Here is a 22,088-nt window from a genome sequence, read left to right as displayed (position 1 = left end):
TAAAATAATTTACTATAGAATAAGTGAATCAAATATTGTAAAAATATCCTACAAAATTTTAATTTTCTGTGTTTAAAAATTGACCAGGAAATTTCAAATCAGGCATCTTCTATATATATGTGAACAATTCATTTAGGGATGTAAACTTTTTAAAGCAAAGAAATGTAACATAAATCAATAAACTACTAGCAAGTCAAATTGAAATTTACCTTAAATCACAAGTCAAGTTGCCATCTGATCAGGATATATTTGCCTACCACATCATAAATTAATTGCTCATTTCTTTCTGGGAAAGATACAGGGTTCTTTCAATAGGGTTCTAGCTTAACAGCTCTTTGCAGTTTCATTTACATGCACTAATCAAGTCCAGCAAATGTTAACAATCACACAGGCATAAACATTTCATGACGGTATAATTTGACATTTCTTACATTTTAAACATATTCTCAAGTTACAATTAAAAAAAATCAGTTTCCAGTATAAGATTTTAATTCCTCTTAATTACACTGGAACATTTTTGTTTTAAAAAATATCCATACTATCGCTTACAGTTGACTTTTTATAATTTATTGAAAAGTCTGAGCGTTATTTTTTATACTGTAAATATACTTAAAGCACAAGAGCAATTTCAAAATTTTAGTATCCCAGAATGTGATAACATTAATGTCTAACATCACAAAATAAGCCCTTGGTGCTGGCAGTTCTAAAAGCACATGAATGCATCTGCCTTGACAGGAAAAAAAAGTCTCTGAATTGGGTAAGTTAAGATTTTGAAAGTAAAAGATTTTTCTGCATAAAGAAACCCTTGTGATTTGATAACACTGGCAGTGTCATGCTAAGGCCATTTGACCAATATTTTAGCAAAGAAAAAAAAAGCCAAGGTAATTTTATAGTAGCAATAGTTTCTTTTTTTATTTTAATATATTTTAGGAAACAATATACAAAGCTGAGCTTTCCCACCATTTCCAGATAACAGCAGGAAGCTCCAATTACACAAATTTAGCGTTTTTTGTGATGGCTAAGAACAGCAGTCAGCACCAGACTTGAACAGTTAGCTACAACACAAACATCCTTCAAAATGAAATGTCATAATAGCAAGACAGGTAAACCAGGGTTTAACAAATGACAACCACTTGGGAAGTGACTTAATCATTCTTGTTGAATTTTATTAAATATCTTATACACAATTTCTTGTTGATATGCTTTAAACAAAGCCTCCCTTAAGGAATTATTTCAATTAAGTATAAATATTCAACAAGAATAGTTCTGATAAAGAATCCCCAGGTAGTTCAAATTCTAATATGCATTGACCGAAGGAAAAGAAAAATAACAATTTGTTTGTTTTAACATGTTTATTACAACAGATACAATTCACATCTGACTAGCTTTGTTTCCTCTTTTCCCTCCCACAACCATGTTCATTGGGTCACTTCCTTACATTTGAGCAATCAATGTACTTTCAGCACACACGCCCAGCAGTACTTTTAGGTCCATTCTTACAGGGTGCAAATGGATTTCAATAATTTATACAAACAAGTGGGTTATGCTCAATCACTGCAATTTTAAGCTACTGTACACAGGAATGAAAAGGTTATAGAAAAGTGCCATAGCAACAGTGCCTTAAGAAAGGAGAAAAAGAGGAGCCTTAAAAAATGGATAAAATCAGCTCAAGGATTTCAGAGGGAAATGGAACACACTGGAAATGAAAAAACATTTCTCTGCAAAACAAATGGAGAAGCACTGCTCTTGATCAGGTGCAAGTGTGGAAATAGTTGTTTCATGATAATTTGTACACTGCCCATATGGTTCAAAACTGTATCCTTAGACACAGACCGCCTGGCGCTTGCACTGAATTTTTGAAAATGCAAGATTTCTGAATGATAAATTAACCCCCCCCCCAATTTTTTTTCTTAAAAAAGCTAATTTCGCAGACAGGTTTACATGTAAAAGGCTAGGTATTTAGCCACCTCAGCATTGATTAGTTTTGGATGTCTAAGCTCTGTTACACATGGCTTCCCATGGCTTCACTCTACAAAACATATTTACAACGTGAAGAATACATCTACAAGAAATCTACATTTCAAGGGTTTTACAAATCAATCTTGTCTCTCTCCTGAATTGACTCTCACAAACCCCGTCCCCTTGTCATTTCCTTTGCCCAGCTTAACGGTCCAAAGTCTACTTAAATGCAGCTCAAAAATGTTAAGATTGGGCAATAGATTTACAGTTCCTGTACTCAAAAACCATGTGCAATCATTCACATCTTCACACCATGAAGGAATTCTGATTTTTTAGCTTTTCGAGTTCCTTAATTTGTTGTCTCAAAAATAGTATCCTGAAAAATAAAAGAAGGCATTAGAACTGCCATATAAAAATGTTACAGAAAAACCAAACTTTTAACGACAAATATATCTTTAAAAATGAGTAATTAGGACAAAATAATTAAAAACTGATTACGCTACAATGAAGACAAAATAACCATTGAACATATGATATAAAGTATTGAAATAAGTTAGAATGTTTCCTAGTTTTCTAACAATTTCTGAATAATTTAAACATACAAGATTTAAAATGTAGTTGTTCACTGTATCATCAAACACACACAGAAAGGCAGTAGATGTTAGACATGAGATAAACCTATGCTGCATGTTTTCTGGGCCACAATACTTTGGAATTAACTAGGTGCAAGAGGCTCATCGTTTTGATGAACAGTTCTCAATATAAATGTAGGTTCATAAAAATGGAAGCCAAGTTAAAGTCCCACAAACTCTACAACTAACTAGATTTTCATGAACTTCATAAATGTCATTCCTACTCTGTTCCCTATAGGGAATCATTCCTATTCTGTGAAGTGGACATTTATTGCTTGTACCAGGGAATTAGGCAAAATCATATACTGGCTTGGTATTTGACTGTGTATATTGTTTTAATAACTTGCAACAAGGAATAGTATAATTTCCTAAAAGCTAAATAATGTTCTAGCAAGCTAAAATGAAGTTCAAGCTTTGTTACAACTACTTTCAGAGCAATTCTAGAGTAAAAAACTCCCAGTTTATATTCAAAAGATGCCTCCAAATATTTTAATAATTGAAAGGTTAGATAAAAACTCAACTTTTCCAAGTTTATTATAAATCCCAACTTGGTTATTTACTAAATATTTGTGGTTTCATGACAAGATCAACTCTACCTTCTACAGATAGAATATGAGGCCATTTAAAAGTTTGCCCTCAATTTTGTAACAAGCATTTAAAAATACATCTATATTATTTACTGGATGTAGATATCCTACTTGAGTGGGATACTAGATTAAGAAAAACAAGGCAGTAAGATTTTAGGTGAAAACAATTAATAAACAGACATACATACATCACTGAATTTGCTGGACAACTAAGTTCTTACTGTAATTTCCAAGGGATCTATCAGTGATTCAAAGACAATGTAAATACTGATTTGACATCTCAACTAAGTACCCTCAGCAATAGACAATTAACAAGTCAGTCCTCTCAATTCAATAAACGCCCTCAATTCAAGGGACCTTTTATAATTAGTTGCTGCCTAATTTCACTTTTTAAATAACATATTACTATACCTTGTAGAGTTATAATTTAAGAAAAAAAAGTCTAACAAAGCATTTACTATGGGTTAAGAAAAATACAGTCTAGATGCCATTATCATTCACTAGAAATGGTATTAAACTCCAAAAACAGAAGTTATAGTATTATGGAAAGTGATACAATATATCAAAGAGAACTTTAAATTTCAGAAATAAAATTTATGTTCTTCAGTCTGATTTAGGATACACAATGCAATCATTTCAGCAAAAAACTTACCTTTGCTCTCGTAAAGTTGCTTGAATTTCACATACTCGGACTAAAGATCTTAAGTTTTTTAATTCAGTACAAATTTCTGACATATGAACACTTCCCATATTGTGGGCTTCTTCTCGCAATCTGGATGCCTATAATTATAGACATGAAAATCACATGAAACAAAAGTCACATTCACATATAAAAAAAAAAAGTAAAACATTAAATTTTTGAGTAGAACTTTATGTCAATATTACAGAATAATCATTTTTCTTTAAATTCACAAAAATGCTGGTGAATCTAAAGAGAAAAATGATTTTCTTTAAAAGAAAAAAAGTCTCATATGGTTGAGAAAATAGTATTTCCAATTTCAGAATAATACAGCACTAGAATAGGATGACTCATAATTTGTAGTTAATAAAAGATGCTGGGGGTCAGCCAAAGCCAAGTTCAGGTATAACACTGATAAAAGGGCCTCCATATATTCCTGTATCAGGAAATACACAACAAAGCTATGTGAACTTATGGAGCATTTCAGATGGCCAGTTATGTGATAAAAGGGAGAGCCAATGGCAACAACTGCAGTGTCTTCATCACAAAGCAAAAAAATGTTTCCTAACTTCTAGTAGCTTGTCTAGTGGGAGTTGTAAGATTAACTGTACTAACAGGTTCTAAAACTATAGTGTTCTTCTTCCACTCAGCCAGCCACTCATAGTTTTAGAACCTGTTAGTACAGTTAATCTTACAACTCTCCCACTAGACAAGCTACATCACTGTATTAACTGGGTGACCTTGGTGTAATCTATTTTATTTGGTCTTAAGGGCCTCATTGGTAAAATAGGAAAACTCATTATCTGCACTGGTTAACAGAGTGAAGAAGTAGAGAAAATAAACACAAAGCACTTAGCACAGAGCTAAGTGTTGAGTACTTGATAATGGTAGCTATGATAATTATATCAAAATATTTCATGTGAAACCACAAAAGTGACCACATAAATACCCTATAAGTATGTTTCAAATATTTTATAAAATGACTACAATCTAATTAGAAATTAGTTGTTTTAAATATAGCTTCAGTTCAGCAGCCCAGATTAGATTTTCTAAAAGTAGAATTAAGTTATATTTTGCTAGTCATCCAAAGGTAAAACATCTTCTGTGAATCCTGTAACATACCTGCTTTTCTGCATGATCTGCAGGCCATCCTTGAACATGTTTTATGAGATTTTCATTAAAGTGTGCTGCTAGCGTAGGTGTTAATGAACATGTAGGTCGAGTAGATGAATTCTGTGGTACAACTGTTGCATTTGATGCATTACTGCTAGAAGTGTGATTTGGACCAGGTGATGGACTTCTCTGGCTACTGGAAGAGAAAACAGAATTGGAAGGTGTAGTGTATCTAAAAGTAGTTTCTAGGTATCATAAAAATTGTCAATACCTTCTATTAATTTAAAGATAGAACGTGTAGTATATCTAAAAGTAGTTTCTAAGTATCATAAAAATTGTCAATACCTTCTATTAATTTAAAGATATCCAAATACCTAAGAAAAAATTGATATTTTGACATAAAATAAATAGAATTTAAAATCCAAAGTATATTTGTATCATGTATTCCCCAATACATTTTTTTGGGGGAGAAAAAGCCCCCTTTAACACTGTATCAGAGTCAAATTTAAAATAAAAGTACTCTCTCCAAATTTGGCAGCAGAATTTGATGACTCTATACTACAAACACTAATAAGAATGTAATTAAGAAATGGTCACCTTTTAACAGGTGTTAAGACATCAGGCACATCTGAATATGACATCTTAAATACATATACATAAGGAGGAGAAAATATATACTGCTCTCGTTTAACATCACAAAGTGTTGAATCAGAGGGTGAAACAATGTGAAGCAAAATATAAATAAGCATTTTATTGGGTAGCAATGACTGAGTTTAGTGGCAAAATAAGACCAAAAAGTAACTCAGATTATCTTCTTTTAAAACTGCATGTGGCTTACGCTAGGGATTCAGGGTATGGTCATGAGAACCAAAAATTTAATCACCCAAGTTGCTTTCCTACCTGCTTCACCAGACTTGGCTCTGAATGAATTTCAGTTATTTCCAAAAACTAAATCTCCCAAAGGATGAAGAATTTTCATCACTGAGGCTATTTAAAATAATACTGCAGCACCTAAAGACAATTTCAAAGAAGAATTTCCCAAAAATGTTCTGAGCAATGGCAACATTGCTCGAATAAGCAGACAGCTTCCCAAGGTGATTACTTTGAAGGGAACAACTCTCATTTGGATGAGTAAGTTCTGAAATGCTTGTTTAGAAAATAACAATAAAAACAACAGCTGAATTATTTTGCTACCTCACAGCAAGAAATAAAAATAGGAAAATCAATCAAATGAAAATTACTTAAAGTTGTATTTGTTCATTAACAAAGAAATTGACAAAACAATACAGTTCTATTTGACAAGCAATCTGTACAGGGTAGAGTTGAAGCTAATGGGGAAGGCTGACACATACCAGTTGCAAATATTGGCCCAAGTTTTAGATGTGAGATTTTTGGCTTCATCAATACACTCAAATCTAAAACTGCTATAAAGGAGGTTAAAAATGGTGTTATTTCCAACAAATAAACTTATAAAACCACTGCCCTCTTTGTACAAGTATCATGTTGTTATTCCCATTATATTCCACTAAGTGAAATTTTAGAAAAATAAACACTTTCCTCAAAATAACCCAGGTTTCACTACTAGAGACAACAATCTATTTGTTGTAGATTCGCCTTTGTAAATTTTATAATACATAGTAAAACTAAGTTAGGCTATCCATGGATTCTTCCAAGACCAACTTCTATTATACATATATAATTATAATATTCAAACGATGCAGTATGCCATATTAAGGAAAAAATGTACTTACTTTGAGCGCTGAAGACTTCGAGGAGAAACAGGTTCATGACCTTGCGGCTTGTCAGCAGTTACAGGCTGCTGCTGTGTGGCCGACTGTGAAACTGGTCCTTGCTTAACTATTGGAGTACTAACCTGAAATATCAAAATCTGGTGAGATAGGCTACTATCACACAGAGGCAAATGGGTATGGAAACTAGATACAAGGACAAGTTCTATCAATAAAACTTACCAATTATTTTTATTCTTCAATGATTTTTAAGATAACAAGAGTTATCCTAAATTCTATTTTATATTAATATTAGTGATACAGACTAAGTAGTCCCCCCCTATGTTCGGGGGATACATTCCAAGACCCCCAGTGGAGGCGTGAAATTGCATAGTGCCAAACCCCATATACACCATGTGCTCAAATAACATCATTTCATTCAATGTCGTTTCACTGTAATGTTGATAGAAATTTAATCCTTGTTTGTATCAACTGGCCTATCGTAAAAATGGTTTCATTATATGTTGATTTGCTTAAAGTCGCAGAATCAATGGACAATGTTCAAGTGAGGAGTTACTGTATATACTATGTATTTTCCTATACATGCATACTTATGATAAAGTTTAATTTATAAACGAGGCATGGTAAGAGATTAACAATAACTAATAATAAAATAGAAAAATCGTAATATACTGCAATAAAAATCAAGTAAATGTGCGGCTCTCTCTCTCTCTCTCTCTCTCTCTCTCTCTGATAACCCTGATAATCAAGATGGCTGTGAAGTGACTGAATGGGCAGGTAGCTTATCCAGCATGGACATGCTGGTTAAAGGCATGATTCACGTTTGGGGACAGATGGAGCAGGATAGTGTGAGAGATTTCTTCAAGCCACTCAGAACAGCACGCGATTTAATACCTCCTCTGAATTGGAGTCTCATGTGCTGCATAACATTTTGGTCAAGTAAGTTACATATACTACAGAGGCCCCATAAAGTAAGATTATAACGGAACTGAAGAATACCTATCACCTAGTGACATCTTAGCTGTCTTAAAGTCATAGCATAATGCATTACATACTTACCACTGTGTTACAACTGTCTACGGTATTCAGTATAGTATCACACTTACAGCCTAAGAGATGCAGGGGAACAGAATTTGTCACCCCAAAATATGTCTATTTGGCATAAGGCTTATTTTAGACTGGTTAATTTTAAGAAACAGCAGACATGGGAGAAGCTCTGAAAACCAAGTATGTAGAAGTTACCCTTTGTAAAAGACATTTACATTTGCCAGGGAAATCTCCATTAGAACCAGTGTCTCCCTCAGCGCACCAGGAAGAGGGGGATGACCTCAACTCCAGAAACTCTTATCAACGTAGAAGACCAGAATTTCAATCTGTGTAACAACCTTACCCTTGTTTCCTATGCCTTTTCTGGTAACTTCCTACAAGTGACTCCCCAAAACCCCAACATCTTCTTTAGTCTTCATCTGAAGATGGTATTTAAGGGGAGGGCTTCAGCCATTTTGGCTACTCAGTTTTCTTTGGTCTCTCCCATGTATACAAAAGGTATACATGTTAGTAAACTTGTTTGTTTTTCTCTTGTTAATCTGTCTTTTATTATAGGAATGTCTCGCCCAAGAAGCCAGAAGGGTAGAGGAAAAATTATTTTCCCTCCTCTACAGAGCAATAGGCTACACCACATAGCCTAGGTGTGTAGTAGGCCATACCATCTACGTTTGCATAACTGCACTCTATGTTTGCCCTCTATGATGTTTGCACTACAAGGAAAATCAGAACATATCTCCGTTGTTAGGCAGCGCATGACTGTACTGTTACATCAATATCAATAAAAATAAATATTATATCATATAAATACAGTTGCTTAAATTCCAACCACATATGGAGACAACGTACAGATTGGTCATCAAAGAGATGTTTCCCTACAGAGGTAGATCAGGAGGTCCCTGATTGCCAGTGAGGATACATGTACTATTTACATCCAGATGCCAGAGTGAGAAAACCGTAGTTTTAAATGTAAGCCACAAATTAAGGCACAAAGGCAGATGAAGCCATTTGTGATTAAGTCACATCCTCTAGCAGAGTTTTTTGTTTGGAGTTTTGCTTTGTTTTGTATGATTAATATTCTCCCGAACAAATCTGGATGGCCCTGCTACTTCTTATAAATATCATTTTTAATAACATACACATAAGACTAAATGTCCACTTATTTTTAAAAACTTGAAGTTTTTCAATGCAAAAAACTGATAGCCATCTGCTTAAGTGATTTGAAATGCTAATTTTTACAACTGATTGTAAAACTAACACTACCACCTTCAGTCATCATTTACTGTACTCTTGAGATACCATCCTGGAAGGTACGTTTTAAGCATTAACTATAAGATCTCTTTTGCGAAAACTCACATTTTAATTCCTCTCCCATCAAAATATAAACAATAATGAATCATACAATAAACTCTAACAATAGTAATCAGAATTTTAAAAAAATCAATCTAGATTGACCCGAAAATGTTCATAAATAGATGGTTGAAGTAGGGAAGGGATGAGCCAACAGGAAGACCTAAAAGCTGGCCTACCATCAATTTCCAGCTACGTTTCAATGCATTTTTTATATTCAGGCTTCTGCTTATGATTTTGTTTAAATAAAGAACTTTTGGCAAAAAATTTTGAAACAGCCCATTGATTTTACAATTAAAAAGAATTTTCTCCTATGTTTACCATTAAAAATTAAAAAAAATATATCACAACTTATATATACTGACTTCCAAATTTCTCAGTGTTTTACTGGTGGCGTGCTATAAAGGAGGGCATGAGTGTAACTGGGACTTGCTTATGCATTTGTGGTCAAGATCCAGATGATGTAGAAAACTGGACTGCGGCATAGGGTCCTCTTTATAGTTCAGTAAGAACACACCAGCAATTTCTAACTGCTGTGACGAGTCACCCGTGTGCGACTGTGCTCAGACAGCACAGCCAGCAGAGCTTACTCAATTAGCACATGGCTCTCCATTCAGAAACACCCACGTCTCAGGTCCTGACTCCCACTCAAAGACTAAATCTAATCAAAGGCTTGGTTTTCTCATCTATTAAATGAGGCAAATGGTTGATGCTCCTGTCAAAGTTAAATATAATAATACATAAAAGCTCTGAGCACAGAAACTGACTCATCTCTGAAATAAAAGGATGGAGGGAAACTCCTAGGAAACATGTTCTCTCATATCTTTAGAGTTTGAAAATTCTACAAATACTAAGACTCAATTAATATACCCTTCTTTAGCCTGCTCTCCATGCCACAAACCCCTAAGCCACTTAAGGGAATAGAATCACAACATAAAAGCAGCATAGATGCAACTCCCCCCTCCATCCTTCAGTTAACTGAGAGGTTCTAACCTGCATCTGTTCTCGCTCACCCGTCATTCACTCTACCAGTTCATTCTTGCAGGGCTTGTTCTACAATAGATTCTAAAACATTAAACTTGTTTTTACTAGAAAGTGCTTTCTTTTCCAAATTTCCCTCAAAGGTGACATACCTTTGGCTGTGATGAAACAGGAGGAGTACTAATCAAAGGTTTGATAGGAACTGCGTTAGTTTGAGGTGTGCTTATTCTTGGAGACACGTAGGATCTTGGGGATGATGCATCAGACGTTAAAGACATTGGAGACTGATTAGATGGCTGGGCTGCAAAAGAGTGAAGCAGTTAATTTCAAACAAACCAAAAACCTCTGCAGTGTATGTGGAGATCTTTGCATCTCTCCACATGCCCCTCTCCCCCAAAGAGAACACTGGAAAGGTCAGAATCTGAGATACTCACTGAGGCCACAATGACTGCGTGTCAGAGATAAGCACACACACAGTGAGGCTCTCTCTCCTGACCGCCAGAGCAGGAAGGGAAGCCGGCACCTATTCTCACATGGAACACACCCTCATCATCTTTCTGTCACATTTAGGCCAGTCATCCTCTTTCGTCCCCTGCCTCATGAGGCTAACTACAGGGTTGTCAAAGTCTTTTCACTATCATCCTTCAATTTTAGAACACTTATTCCTGCTCAATATACCAGCTTTCTGAATTAGACCCGAGGGACAAGTCAAAGTGATCCTTTTGTTTCTCTTTTGTTCTTAAATGACCCAGTGTCTCTCTTTTCACTGGATACCTTCAAGGGGAAGAGGGGGGTAGCTGTTTCAAGGCAGGACCTTAAGCATTTCTGTATCCTCCTGTCAAAAACCATCTAATATCAACCTGAACCACTTCAACTCTCATTAAAATATATTCAATGTTTCACAAAGATTGAGGGCATATCATAGTTTACCCACAGCTTTGGAGTGAAATATGTCATCAACAACTTAAATTCAGAATTAAATATACACTATATTACAGACTTCATGGCAATATTGTAAGATAAATGTCAAAGCTTGCTTCATTTAAAAAGTAAATTAAAATACTACTGTATATAGCAGTGTTAAAAATCAAGCATAAAAAAAGTAAAACCATTATTGTAGCTAATCTCAAAGACTTAAAAAACTAACCCCTCCCAAATCAAGATACAATTCTAGAGATATCTAAGAATATGAATACCTTGTGTAGAGAGCTGAGCAGCTTGAGAAATCAGAGAAGTTATGTTGAAAGCTGATGGTCCAGCAGTAAGAAACTTATGAATTATAGACTGCAACGAGGCTTGTGTCACAGCTGCTGTAAGAACTGAAAACATAAAATTATCTTAAATTCAAGTAAAACACAGAGGCATATGTTGCATTAGTAACAACTTGAAAATTCAAAAAGAACACAGAAGAAAACTGGAGTTTCAAACCAAAACTCTCAAAATAAAAGTTTAAAAGATAGGAGTAATATAATGAGTCTAGAGATGTAAAATGATCTAAGACAGAGGACAAGAAATGTAATGGGTTTATAGTAAAGAAAACAGTAGTTTCCTTTATACTAAAATTCAGATGTTCAGTTGAAGAAAACTCCTCTAAATGAGTATTCACTGGAACTTCCAATTATAGCACAAACCTATGCATTTATAAGCACTTAGAATTAACTGGATAAATGGTAGCTATTTAATGCAACTGCTTTTTTAGACAAGCTCACCACTCAAATCCCACATCAACTCTCACCCCAACAATCTTCTTAAAATGGATATTAAAAAGCTGGGTGCTTAGGAATGCCATGTTTTTCAAAGCATAATATCTTTCGTTATTGACATTTTCTTGTGCTGGCTTTTTTTCAAACTGTTTAGAAGCCCTACTTTGCCTAGTAAAAAGTTCACCTATTAAACAAGAGAATGGCATTGTTACCTTAGAGAACAAAAGCAAAATACAGAAAGGTGAGGACAATACGAATAGAAGATTAATGCGAATAGAAGATTAATGACCAACTAACCTGACACAGCTCCATTTTAAAGGATACAGGAAGAACTTACCACTTAACACTACTGTCAAATATATTATGTAAAAATGTATAGAAATATAAAATTTTGCTATGCTCTTAGGACTTAATGTTTGAATATGAATTAAAACTACATCCACTTTAATTCATTTTGAGATCGCTACCTAAATACTTTAATAGCATAATGAAAAGCAAAGTTGGAATTAACAATGCAATTAACTAGGAAAAAAAGTGAAATGTTACCCATTACCTCTCTTCTCAAACTTTTTTCAAATATTGCAAGGAACAACCAGAATTCCTACTTTTTTAGTAATTGGCATACTTTTAACATTCCAAATAATTATTTACTCATATAGATTTTTTGAAATATGCTAGAAATCCAGTGTTTTTATAAAAATTTTAGCAAAAGCTCTTTACTTTGATTTTATGTTAAAAAAAGAAAGAATTGCCAAACACATTAAGTACACAGAACAGCTTATCTCTAGTAACTACCAGATATATGGAAGGTCTTGAAAAATACACAGAAAATCCAATTGCTAACTCAATTACAATACCAAAGTCCTTAAACTATGGGGGATATAAATTCCAAAGAATTAAGTTCAAATATGAATTTCAAAACGAAACAAAGACCATTCCTAAAATGGAGATTTTACTAATTACATAATTTTGCACAATGCAAGTGAATTTTTAAAACTGTTACTATGAAAATTTACCTTCATTTATTTTGGATATGTCCACATTAGAATTATTAAGTTGCAGCGTAGCTTGCAAAGCAGGAAGCAACTGTCTAAGAAGATTTGGGTCCTGAAGTAATGGAGGTATTGGTGACTGTGGAACAGGAGAAACAGGGATTGCTGAAGCAGATGTTGGAGGTGCAGATGTGGGATTCAGTCCAGAGGCAGAAGATGTGGAAGGAGTTGTGCAAGAATGTGAAACAGATTTGTCTCCTGATGTAGATTCTAAATAAAAAGGATAATAAGGCTGAAAAAAATTACTTCAATAGAGGAAACTGGAACCAATATCAAACAAGCAACTTCCACGGACGAAGCACCTAACTCAAGTAGTTACCATTTAATATTTACAAGTTAGCACACAGAAGGCTCAGTAACGATTTGAAAAACTAGAATAATAAGGTAGGCATTTTTTATATCCCAATTACATAGGTGAGAAAACTGAACAAGAAATATTACATAATTTGAAGTCACAAAACCTAGTAAGCAGTGATTCAACCACACTCCATGTCTGATTCTAAAAGTACCACACTGTTTATTAGTAATGCTGTCTCAAACACAGTTGTTTATTAACTATACATTTAAATAAACTTCCATTAGGATAAAAGGACAATACAACTCTCCAGAACTTAATTTCGTATGTCTGGTAAAATAAATTAAGCTGAAAGAAAACACTTATGATCACAATGACAACCTAAGTAAGTATGACAATGGCCTTAATACAAATAGGATAGACACCATGGTGAACAATCCCAGAATGGGCTAATAAGATTGTGATAAATAAGGAGACTCCTACTTTGAACTTTTATACGTAACGATTTTTAGAATTACCTAGATCCTTAACTAAATAATAAGGCAATGAGTTATCACTATCTATACCATTTAAAGATTATTAGCACTAAAAAGGACCCTTTTTTCCCTTAAAAAAAAAAGGACGCTTTTAATAGCAAACCACCACAAAACCCCACCCTCAGCATCTAAAAATAAAATATAAAACATGCATGGAAAATTATCGTTACTTGAAAGTGTCATTACAAATTTTTTATATAAATTCAATGCAATTTCAATCAAAACCCAACAGCATTTTTGGTAACATCTGACAAACTGATTCTATTAACTTATTTATGAGAAAGAGAGAAGGGCTAGTAATAGCCACAAAACTCCTGAAGAAAAAAGAATAACGGCTAGTGACATGCCTTGCCAGATACAAAAACTTAACATTGAAAACAAAACCAATTTAAGGCTGATTAAACTTTTTATATTTAAAGTCTTTATAACTAGTAGAGAAAAATATAGGAACATATCTTTGACATCAGGATACAGAAATTTTCAAAAACAAAAACAATTATATCCAAAGTATTGGTAACCAAAATATTTTAAAGAAGTCCTATAAATAAAAACAAACTACACAATAGAAAAATGAAGACAAGACATGAGATATTTCACAGAAGAAAATTTTGAATGGCTTAAAAAATGCAAAATATGTTCAACTTCATCGATAATCAGGAAAATTCAAATTAAAAGCAACAGGATTATTCTTTTATGCTAACCAGATTGACAAAAAACTTAAAAAAAAAAGCGTGACACTATCAAATGTTGACGAATAACAGGAACACTTCACATTTCTGGAGGAGACTAAATTATATAACCATATTGAAAAATAATTAGGCATTATAAGAATTGGACATGCACACTTCATGACCCATTAATTCCACTTAGGTATATACCCTTAGAAAAATGCTGACATTCCTAAATCAGGAGAAACATTCAAAAATTTTTATCACAGTACTGTTTATTTTAGCACAAAACTAGAAACAAACCAAATGTCCACCAAGAGGAAAATGAACACAAACTGTTATTTTCATACCATGGAATTTTACTAATATAGTGACTTTAATGGAAAAGGAGAATTAGAAACAGAGGTCTTATGGGTAACAACATTAAGACTGACTGCACTATTCAAGATGTTCATACAAATTCTCTTATAATATCAGCTTAAAGACTAAATATGAAAATTTGCTTAAGCATCTTTAATTTCCCATACATATGCATTTCTTAAAGATGTTCAAGCTCATATATCTATTATGTAACTGATTTAAAACTATTATGATGTATAAGTTTCAGGAACACTGCATTTGAATATTAAACTGCTAATCTAGTAACTGTAAATCATTTTCAATTCTAGGAACTAAACATTCATTAATATTCATGGTCCCAAAGAAGCTGGGAATTACTAGCAAGCTTACTGAAAAGACTGCTCTATCAGCCTTTAAGTACCGTTACTATTAATGAACACTAGGCAATATAGCTCTTTAAAACACGAACCTCATAACTGCTTGAAGTACATTTCAAGGATGTGTTGATCAATTATGATCAAGTTAGAAGACCTAAGACATTTTAATCTTTGAAAGGCAGTTATTTTAATTTTTGTAAGGGACACATTTTAAAAGAGTGTCTGTAAGTCTAGCAGTCTACCTATGTTAAGCTTTGCGTTTTGGATTCACAGACAAGTATAAAGACACTTGAACGAAATGAGATTTTCCTTTTGAAAAACTACTGTCAGTTATTACATTTTATGGGGCAACTGCAGACCACAACAGCAGTTTTCTCCAAATCATACCCCTTAAGGTTCAGTTTAGGGAATATACAGCCTAAGGGCATTTTAATGTTTAGAATGAAATAAGTTCTGTTTTTTTCACTTCCTGCATTAACAATTAAATTAGTAATCCTATCCCTTTGGAATGATCCTTACTTTTTGTTACTTTTAGTGTGGTTTTCTCCTGCTTTTAATGAAAGGAGTTGGAGAAGAAGGTGTGAGTTTTCTATTTTGTTTTGGTGCTGCTAAATCTATCCATGGATTTGAAAAATTAACACAGGCTTAAATATGCTTCAGTGTTGTCCTTCAATCCAAGAAAACATCCCAAAATAGAAAATATGTATCACCATACAAAAAATACAGTAGCAAAAACTAAACATCCTTAACTTTTAATTTTAATAAGTTGATTTACTTTGAAGATATATTTTACAGTTTTGTGAGAAAAGATTATTGATGAACAGTGTGGAAACCAGTTGATACTATAATACTAATTAATACTTATGGGATGCTTGAGCAAGTGACATCTCTAAAGGTAAGAATTTATGGAAAGGTTTGATTGTGCATACCAGTTTTCAACAGAATTCATATCAGAATCACCTGTGAAGTATAAAAATAAATAAATAAATAAGAAAACAGATCCCAGGGCTCCACCCCAGATCTAATGAACCTGGTGAGGCCCAAGAACACTGAACTTGTAAGAGTCCTCCTATGGATGGTTCTGGCATACCCTGCTGGTTATGAAAAAATTAATTACAGAATTCTCAAGGTCCCCTTAACTTCAAAAATAAAAACAAAATAAAAAACAGCACAAACATGGAGAACTGAGTGGGAAAAGGATTAAAATCAAAGACAGAATGAAAAGCTATTATCGCTTTTCCAGGCAGGGCGTCAACATTCTATTTTCACACTATTTTAGAGAACAGCACCACTCACCCCCACACAAATGCCCTTCCAAAGCATGTTACATGCTATTTAAACATTTGTAATATTATTTGCCTCAATCTACAAGTGTAACTGAGAATAACTGATTTGAGTTTAATAATATACATAAAAAATGCTATACTGAAAAGAAGTCAGTTTTACCATTAAACTATAAAAGGTACTGGTTGTGTGCTCATCCTGTGTTCAGAGTTCTATTACATTACCCAGCATCTATTATATAGCTTATTACCGTGTTTCCCCGAAAATAAGACCTAGCCGGACCATCAGCTCTCATGCGTCTTTTGGAGCAAAAATTAAAACAAGACACGGTCTTATAAGACCCTATAAGATAAGACCCTTATCTTATTTTCCGTGAAACACAGTATACCTCCCTTCTATTAAAACATTAACTCCTTCAAGGAGAGGAATTTTGTTGTATTTATCTCTGTAGCCCTGATACAAAACGGAACTTAGCACCAAGATATGTATTTGACTGGATGCCTGAATATGCAATTAAAGGCCAGCCAGGAGCACGTAAATGTGTTCTCTCTCTAAAACTCTAGGTTCAAAACTTAAAACAGAGGAAAGTCTAAGGTCGCCATAAATAATTGTCAAAGCAGATAACAGCTCTCTTTATGCTATTTTCATAAAGCTGAGTTAATGCTATATAGTCTGAGACAAAATTTAACTTATTTAGACTTACTTTAAATAATCTTATAAAATACACAACCATTTTTTTTACTTTAACACACAAAGGCAACAAAACTACTATTCAGAACAAGTAAACAGTCTCTGAGTGTGTTTTTCTATACAGGTATTTAATTTTAATTAACATTTCTATTTGTCTGAAACCTTTTAATCTGGAATCTAATCATTTAGCTGTGAGGCTAATATACTTAGTATGTTCATACAGATTTGTATCAAACTAAATATAAATAAGAAATTTGGATTTTTGGAAATGGCTACCTAAAAACATGAATTTATATAAAAGAATTAATATAGTGTTTTGCATTACAAATCCATCTCAATAGGCTCTTCTGCTTTTTAAAAGTGTCAGTCTCTAGTTTCACTCCTTAAATGCAACCTTTCCCAAGCATTCAAGAAACCTAGGTTACTTTGAGTATTTGTTCAGTCTTTGGTAATGGAATGGTGCCCGGTTTTAGCTTTAGCGTTTTTATTTTTTGGCGTATGCCTGTGATCTTTTTCAGGATATTTAGTGATCTCTTCCTAAGCTATTTTAAACTTAAATGAACTAAATTGTTTACCATCTGATTATTTCTATGACTTGTAAATCTCTGACAAATTCTTTAATATGAGCCAAAGGTATGTTATCCTTTGATTTTAATTTAAAATGTGCATATTGCTTTGATAAAACCTTTTTTTCTCCATTTATGCTTATAATTATGAATTGTTCGTTTATATTTCCAATTTTTACCAGTAGGGGGAGTAACCTACCAAAGACTAGACTTAACACAGAAATGTTAGTATAGTCTAACTTTATCACTTACCTCTTTTAATTATAGGCACCCTTTCAAAGTACCCAAGAGAGCATAAACCGAAGTCAAAATTCATTTCTGACCTACATTTTTCTGGTATGCCAATAACTCCTTTGTGACCTACAATAATACCTAAAAACATACTACATCTAAAGAGTAAAAGGTACTAATTGCATTTCTAATCATAATTTCCTATGATGTTCCGACAGTTGCTGTAATACTGAATAGGACATGGGAACAAAGCTCAAAATACTTGTGCAACAGGGTAGCCTGCTTATTCTATTTTCTAGTAATGGTGTTACACAGGAGAGTACAACATGGATAAGTTATACAGGAAAACAAAGTATTCAAGTGTAGTGGAAAAAACTTAAGATAACTGGGTGACAACACCTGGCATATAATCTGTGACTTTCATTTTAATTTTTTAATTTTGTAATTCATGAATATCTATTTTTAATCACATATCCGTCCAGAATTATTTTCTATGCATTTAGAAATATATGTAAATATGGTGCTGGTGTTTTATTATATAGACATTTTTGCAACTTGTTTTCTTCAACTGAGAAAATCTTTATGGTAATACAGAGGATAAGCATATTTTAAAACTTCTAACAGATTTTACTACGTTGAAGTGATCTTTGCAATAACCAATTTACACACCGACTGTGTTTCCCCACATTCAATTGTCACTAATCTTAAGGGTGAAAAATCTCACTTTAATTTTAATTTCCAGTATGTACTGGTACTGGTACTCTTGAATTTTTTATACTGGTAATATTATACCATACAGTTTACCATTTCTAGGTTTACAATTCAATGGCATTAAGTACATTCAGACTTTTGTGCAACCATCACCTCCAGTGAACACGTCTCAAACTGAAATTCTGTACCCATTAAACACTAACTCCCCATCCCCCCAGGCCCCAGTAAGCACTATTTTACTTTGTCTCTATGAACTTGCCCATTCTAGGTACCTCACGTAAGTAAAATCGAACAATGTTATGTCCTTTTGGGTTGGGCTTGCTTCACCTAGCATAAGGTTGTCAAGATTCATCCCTGTTGCAGCACGCATCAAAACTGCATTCCTTTTTACGATTGAGTAATACTGTGTGTGTGTGTCACACACACACACACACACACACACGGTCTGACAATTAAGTTTGCAAACTTGTTGCAACAATGCTAACCCTTTTTGTTTTCAGAGAGATTATTTATTGTGAATTTGTACCAAAACTGGACAAACAGTTAACCAAGTTTACTACTATTTGGAAGTGCCAAAAAGATTGCATGAAAAAGTTAGATGACCTGAACTTTTTGTCAATAATTCATGACTCTTGCATCACGACAATGCACCAGCTCACATGGCACTGTCTGTGAGGGAGTTTTTAGCCAGTAACAAATACAGTGGTACCTTGATTTTCGAACGTCTCCGTTGATGAACATTTCGGTTTATGAATGCCATAAACCTGGAAGTAAATGCTTTGGTTATTGAACATGCCTCGGAAGTTGAACATGTCACGCGGCTTCCGCTGTGAGTGCAAGATCCTGAGGCTGAGCTGCCGGCCGTTTTCCAACGTTTCAGAACTCGAACGGTCTTCCGGAATAGATTACGGTCGAAAACCGAGGTACCACTGCAACTGTATTGGAACACCCTTCCTACTCACCTGATGTGACCCCCACTGACTTCTTTCTTTACCCAAAGATAAAGGAAATAGTGAAAGGAAGACATTTTGATGACATTCAGGACATCAAGGGTAATACGATGACAGCTCAGATGGGCATTCCAGAAAAAAAAGTTCCAAAATTGCTTTAAAGGGTGGGCTGGGCGGTGGTGTGGGTACATAGCTTCCTAAGGGGAGTACTTCGAAGGTGACCGTAGTAATATTTGGCAAATAAGGTATGTAGCACTTTTTCCAGGATGAGTTTGCAAACTTAATTATCTGAATGTGCGTACACACCCCCACACACACGTACCACAATTTGGACATTTAGATTGTTTCCACTTTCTAGCTATTGTGATCACTGGTGTATGAATACGTTTGATTCCCTGGCTTGCAATTCTTTTGGTTATATACCTAGGTATGGAATTGCTGGATTTTATGGTAATTGTTTCACTTTTTGAGAAACTGACAAACTATTCCACAGCAGCTACTGTCGTTTTACATTCCCACTAGCAAGTAAGGTTCCAATTTCTCCCCATCCTCAAAAACACTTGTTACTTTCCAGTTGTTTTTATAATAATAGCCATCCTAATGGGTGTGAAATGGTATTTCATTGTGGTTTTGATTTGCTTTCCCTGATGACTAAAGATGTTGAGGACCTTTTCTTATGCTTAAGGCCATCTTCTTTGGACAAATGTCTCTTCAAGTCCTTTGCCCATTTTCAAGTTGGGTTGTTTCATTTTGTTGTTGAGTTACAGGATTTCATATATTCTGGATATTAATCTCAAAGCATATACATGATTTACAAATATTTCCTCCCATTTGCGGGCTGTCTTTGCTTTCAAGAGTGTCCTTTGATGCAATTTTACATTTTAACAAAGTCCAATTTATCTATTTTTTCTTTTGTTGCCTGTGCTTTTGATATCATATTCAAGAAATCACTACCAAATCCAATGTCACGAAGATGTTCCCCTTTCTTCTAAAAGTTTTATAGTTTTAGCTAAGTTTAGGTTTTTAATCCACTTTGAGTTAGTTTTTGTAACTATAAGGCAAAGTTGGCAATTTTAAGTTTCTCTTCTGTAAAGGCTTATTCATATCCTTTGCTCATTTTCCTATTGGATTGTTTTTCATATTGCTTTGATGAGTTCTTAATGTCCTCAATGTACTGTTATATATACTGCAATATTTTCTCACAATCTGATATTCATCTTTCAACCTGTTTAGTGTTATCACTGTCATAGAGAAGTTTTAAATGTCTTACGTGGTCAAATTTATCAACTTTTTCTTTTAAGTCAAATGCATTTTGGGGTCTTGATTAAAAAAACTTTCCCTAATCATCAAGTTATAAAAAATATTTTCTAATACTCTTTCATTACAGGTATTTCCACTGTCCCACTATTCAAATTGCCATCTTGACTAAGTTGACTAAATGTAATTTTAAACCTATGGACTAAAAACAGACTAAATTCCTCCAACAATATATTCAGTTATTGAACAATATCTGAATAACGATATGGCCAGCTTTCAAATTTTTCACGAGTACTCAGTAAGCATAAAAATTATTTTAAAGCAAAGCAACAGAGGGCTGAATGTGACCCACTACAGGCAGTTAATAACTTACGTCAGCCACAAAAAGGCTACCACTAGCCATTTCCATCTTCAGATTCATTTGAATTTCACCCAGTCTACAAATACCATCGAAACACAAAAGGTAAATTTATACCAGTGACTCACACCTCACGTTAATGAACAATCCTCCTTCCCATTAGATGAAGACTATGGAACCAGCAGATAACTATGTGAATATTGACATGCTAATCAGAGAGCTAGCTTAAGGTCACTGAATAGATGTCTCTGAGGCCACTTTATTTTTCAAACTTGTCTATGCTAATAAATCATAAGAAACTTGTTAATTAAGGCCATTAAACTCTTCTGACTCTGGAACTTATCTGGCCAAAGAAAAAAAGATACGTATTTCCTGCCTATTTTGTCATTTCACAAATCGCGGAGAGAGGGTGGAGTTAAGGCCAGTTTGGAATGGCCAACGGGGTGGGGTGCCTGCCAACTGATAAAAATCAGTTTTAGATATTTTTTTCACATCAGAGTTTCTGTTACTTTGTTATATGGTTGCCCAATAAATTAATCTTGCCAAATGTTCAAATGTTACCCTAACAGATAAGTATCTAAAAGGAGGTACCTGATCCCACACCCCTTGTTTCACCCTACCTAACACCAGAATTTAAAACCGAAAGGCTTCACACCTTCTCCACACTTCTATCCCTTGAGCAAGGACAGATTTTGACTTGTTTTACATTCTTTTTCTCAAAAGACACACTGGTATTAAACAGATCTAAATCTACTGCTGGTATCCTTTAATGAGATGAACAACATATACAACATTCTTCTTTTTCTCTAAATACGTATTTAAAACCATGACCAGGGCAGGTGTTCCTGGCAACCCTCAACACGCTCATTATCATTCTTTCAGTTACTTATCCATCTACAACAAGTATTTACTGGGTGCCTATTATTTGTCAAGCACTATGGATAGATCCACGGTTAAGAAAGACCCTGCTTTTGTATC

The 22,088-nt window shown here is 34.1% G+C and overlaps 1 protein-coding gene across 7 annotated transcripts in view; it reads right to left on the bottom strand.

Annotated features, from left to right (window-relative positions):
* Positions 1-1,015: 1,015 nt before the first annotated feature.
* Positions 1,016-22,088, bottom strand: part of WAC (WW domain containing adaptor with coiled-coil) — a 77,555-nt gene continuing 56,482 nt past the window's right edge. For all 7 annotated transcript variants that reach the window (XM_033105380.1, XM_033105383.1, XM_033105378.1 and 4 more), the window contains 7 exons: positions 12,813-13,058; positions 11,290-11,412; positions 10,246-10,394; positions 6,722-6,843; positions 4,980-5,166; positions 3,831-3,958; positions 1,016-2,335 (listed from right to left, as the gene is read on the bottom strand). In XM_033105380.1, coding sequence (XP_032961271.1) covers positions 2,266-2,335; positions 3,831-3,958; positions 4,980-5,166; positions 6,722-6,843; positions 10,246-10,394; positions 11,290-11,412; positions 12,813-13,058 — 1,025 coding nt within the window. In that variant the 3' untranslated portion in view covers positions 1,016-2,265. The remainder of the gene's footprint in view (positions 2,336-3,830; positions 3,959-4,979; positions 5,167-6,721; positions 6,844-10,245; positions 10,395-11,289; positions 11,413-12,812; positions 13,059-22,088) is intronic.

This window comes from Rhinolophus ferrumequinum, chromosome 5 (genome assembly GCF_004115265.2).
Source record: "Rhinolophus ferrumequinum isolate MPI-CBG mRhiFer1 chromosome 5, mRhiFer1_v1.p, whole genome shotgun sequence".
Classification (NCBI taxonomy): Eukaryota; Metazoa; Chordata; class Mammalia; order Chiroptera; family Rhinolophidae; genus Rhinolophus; species Rhinolophus ferrumequinum.
The sequence above is the reverse complement of the archived record's forward strand: the minus strand, read 5'-3'. Positions and strand labels throughout refer to the sequence as shown.